Below are 3,208 nucleotides of genomic sequence, written 5' to 3' on the forward strand. Positions count from 1 at the left end.
CCAGCACCTGTGTACCAAAGAGAATAAAAGGAGACAATTGTTTTGCTTGTCTCATTCGTGAGAGACCTGAAAAATGTCCTATCTGGGTCAAATTCTGCAGGAGGCAAGTTAAATGCTGACTAACCTGAGAACCATTGCTAGTTCCAAGAGCATCTTTACTGCACATTTAAGATTTGGGCAGTCCCCTTTTCCTGTTGAAGGGCTGCCCCTCCCTTCCCAAGCATCTAGTTATAACCAATGTTGAGAAAATTTCCCTGAGTATACAGAACCTTAACCCAGCTGGGCACAGTGGCACGTGTCTGTCGTCCCAGCTACTCTTGAGGTTGAAGGGGGGAAATCAGTTGAGCCACGAGTTTGAGATCAACTTGGGGAACATATGAGAGACCCTGTCGCAAAGAATTTTTTTTTTTTTTTTTGCAACAGTCTCACTCTTCACCTAGGCTGGAGTGCAGTGGCATGATCTTGGCTCACTGCAACCTCTGCCTCCTGGGTTCAAGCAATTCTCCTACCTCAGCCTCCTGAGTAGCTGGGATTACAGGCACCTGCCACCACGCCTGGCTAAAAATACAAAAATAATTTTGTATTTTTAGCAGAGACAGGGTTTCGCCATGTTGGCCAGGCTAGTCTCGAACTCCTGACCTCAGGTGAGCCACCATGCCTGGCTTAAAAAGAATCTTAAACCTGTAGGAGCGAAGGTGGAAAAAGTCCTCCCAGGGAGTCTCAACCACTCTACCACCAGCAAAACGCTACCCAGATTCAATACGCCCATATGATTACTCCAAATCATTCCCAGTTTTGTGTTGTTGAGGTATCTTTCCGGAGAAACCATACATTTTACAGCTGTTTCAATGAAACAATTAGAAATCAGGGTGGAAAAAGGTTTTCTTTGTAAGTAAGGCCGCATACTAGTTCAAACATTTGCTTTTATTTCGTTATATACACTCCGCAGCCGTAGGATCAGAATCTGGGGGAAGCCAGCTGAGAACCTGAAGTCCCAGGGGTCCATCTGAGGTACAGAACCTGTGCTTCTGCCATGTTCCTGGGGCGGGGGCATTCCATTTCCCCCTGATGCTTTTTCTTCCTGAAGAGAAGTCCAAGAGACTGCCAGCCCAGGTCTGAAATGCAAGGTGGGACTCCTGAACACAGTCGGGGGGACGGAGCAGAGGGATACAGCCCTCCTGTTTCACCTGCAGACAGGGTGGGCAAGAGTGCTATGGAGCAGACTGGGTTGTGGAAGCCTTGTGTGCTGAGGAATTAGTCCCTGAACACAGGAGCCTGTGCGGGGGCCAGCATGAATCGCAGCCTGGCAGTACAGCCTGTGTTTCTCCGTGCCTCCGGTGCCAACACCCTGCATGCGCCACACCAACTGCTCCACCTAACATGCTCAGTGGCACAGGCTCAGGCAGCAAACGTGTTCCAACCCACCTGGGCAGAAGAGGCCAGGCCAGCAGACCAAGTCCTGTGTGTATGTATGCATGTGTGTGTACGTTCACACACATGTGCAGGAAGGGGGACACGAGATGGCATGAAACACTGGAGAAGCAGAATAAACATTTCAGCCTCCCTCTTTCCTCGGTCCCCGCCCCCCACATAGACGTGGCCTTGTCTTAAGTGGAAAGCAAACTGGGAGAACAGGAAGAATGAGGCCATCTCCCGAGCAGCCAGCTGCAGGCGAGGCTCCACTGGGAACAGAAATGGCTCTGAGGGACTTGATTCAGTGACTCTGCAGCGAATGGCTGCAGAGAATTCCAGCCCGAATGAGCCCATGGAGACTTCATCAGCAGTGCTTTGTTCCCACACAGAGCAAAACTGGTATTTTGGCAAACAGGAGAGGACTCAGGGCCACGGAACACCCATTCCTCCTGGACCCTGATCCCACCAGCAGCCCCATCCCTTCCAGCTTGAAGGGATCTGGGGCTCAAGGAGAACATACATTAGGGTCATCATTACACCTCACCCTCCACAGGCCAGAGAGAAGTCAGGAACACTGGGGCGGGTCTATCAGGCACAGCTGGGGTGGCACAGGGTGAGGGGCTGGATTTGAGGTGGCACAGACGCAAGAGGGAAAAGGGGTCCTGAGTTACATGTTCACAGAGAATGAAGGAGAAGGCCCTGGGGCCCACCAAGTTGCCAGCCACAGCCCCGGGCGGTTGTTAAGAAGCATCCGCAGAATTGTAGGGGAAGAACTTGGCGGCCTTGCTTGGGGTGGTGGGGTTTGGGCACTCCGCCTCCTCGCTCAGCTTGAAGAACATCTCCTGCTCCCGCTTCTTCTGGTTCAGATCCTCTTCCAGAGCCTAGGGAAGAGAGGACGGATGGCGCTTGGTCAGATCTGCAGGCCACACAAGGGTCCCCCACTCACAGGACCCCCACTGACATGGCCTTCTCCAGAACATTCCCTTCCAGGCCTCACTGCTTGAGAAACTAGGTCTTCCCTCTTTCCTACCCTGGAGCTCCTCCCTCAGGAGGTAAGCACCACCTCCTGCCACTGCCACTCAGAAGCTCCCTGTGGACCGAAGGGTACAGTTGGGGGAAATGCCAATCTAGATGGGGCAGGGAGGGAAAAAGCAGATGTAAATCCCCTGGCAGGAAAACAGCCAGATGACTGGAGAAAAATCCGACAGAGAAGAGGGAGAGAGATTTAGCAGCAAAGGAAGCAGAGATTGAGTTTTGCTTTTCTTTTTTTTGTTGTTGTTTTTTTTTTTAATATACATTAGCTTTTGCCTAAACCCAGAGGTTCTGATTTTGAAGATTTGTGGTGGGACCAAGGGCTTCTGCACTGTACAGAGTCTTCAGGTAACTCAGAGGAGAACTCGAGTTGAAAAGCACTGCGGGAGGTTCCCTTGAGCACAAGCTTATCTAGGTACATTGGATCCTACTAGAAATATTTTTCTTTTCTTTTTTTCGAAATAGAGTTAAGCTCTGTCGCCCAGGATGGAGTGCAGTGGCTCATTGCAAATTCAGCCTCACAGGTTCAAGTGATTCTCCTGCCTCAGCCTCCCCAGTAGCTGGGATTACAGGCACCCGCCACCATGACTGGCTAATTTTTGTATTTTTAGTAGAGAAGGGGTTTCACCATGTTGGCCAGACTGGTCTCGAACTCCTGACTTCAGGTGATCCACCCACCTTGGCCTCCCACATAACAGATTACAGGCTTGAGCCACCGTGCCCAGCACAGAAAAATTTCTTTTCTTTTTTTTTTTTTTTTTTT

General features: G+C 50.7%; 1 protein-coding gene across 2 annotated transcripts in view; it reads right to left on the reverse strand.

Moving 5' to 3' along the window:
• Positions 1–903: 903 nt before the first annotated feature.
• The window catches only part of STK10 (serine/threonine kinase 10), an 87,105-nt gene continuing 84,800 nt past the window's right edge, over positions 904–3,208 (reverse strand). For both annotated transcript variants that reach the window (XM_011947791.1, XM_011947792.1), the window contains one exon: positions 904–2,294. In XM_011947791.1, the coding sequence (XP_011803181.1) occupies positions 2,154–2,294 (141 nt within the window). In that variant the 3' untranslated portion in view covers positions 904–2,153. The remainder of the gene's footprint in view (positions 2,295–3,208) is intronic.

The sequence above is a fragment of the Colobus angolensis genome, unplaced genomic scaffold, assembly GCF_000951035.1.
Source record: "Colobus angolensis palliatus isolate OR3802 unplaced genomic scaffold, Cang.pa_1.0 Scaffold27, whole genome shotgun sequence".
Taxonomy (NCBI): Eukaryota; Metazoa; Chordata; class Mammalia; order Primates; family Cercopithecidae; genus Colobus; species Colobus angolensis.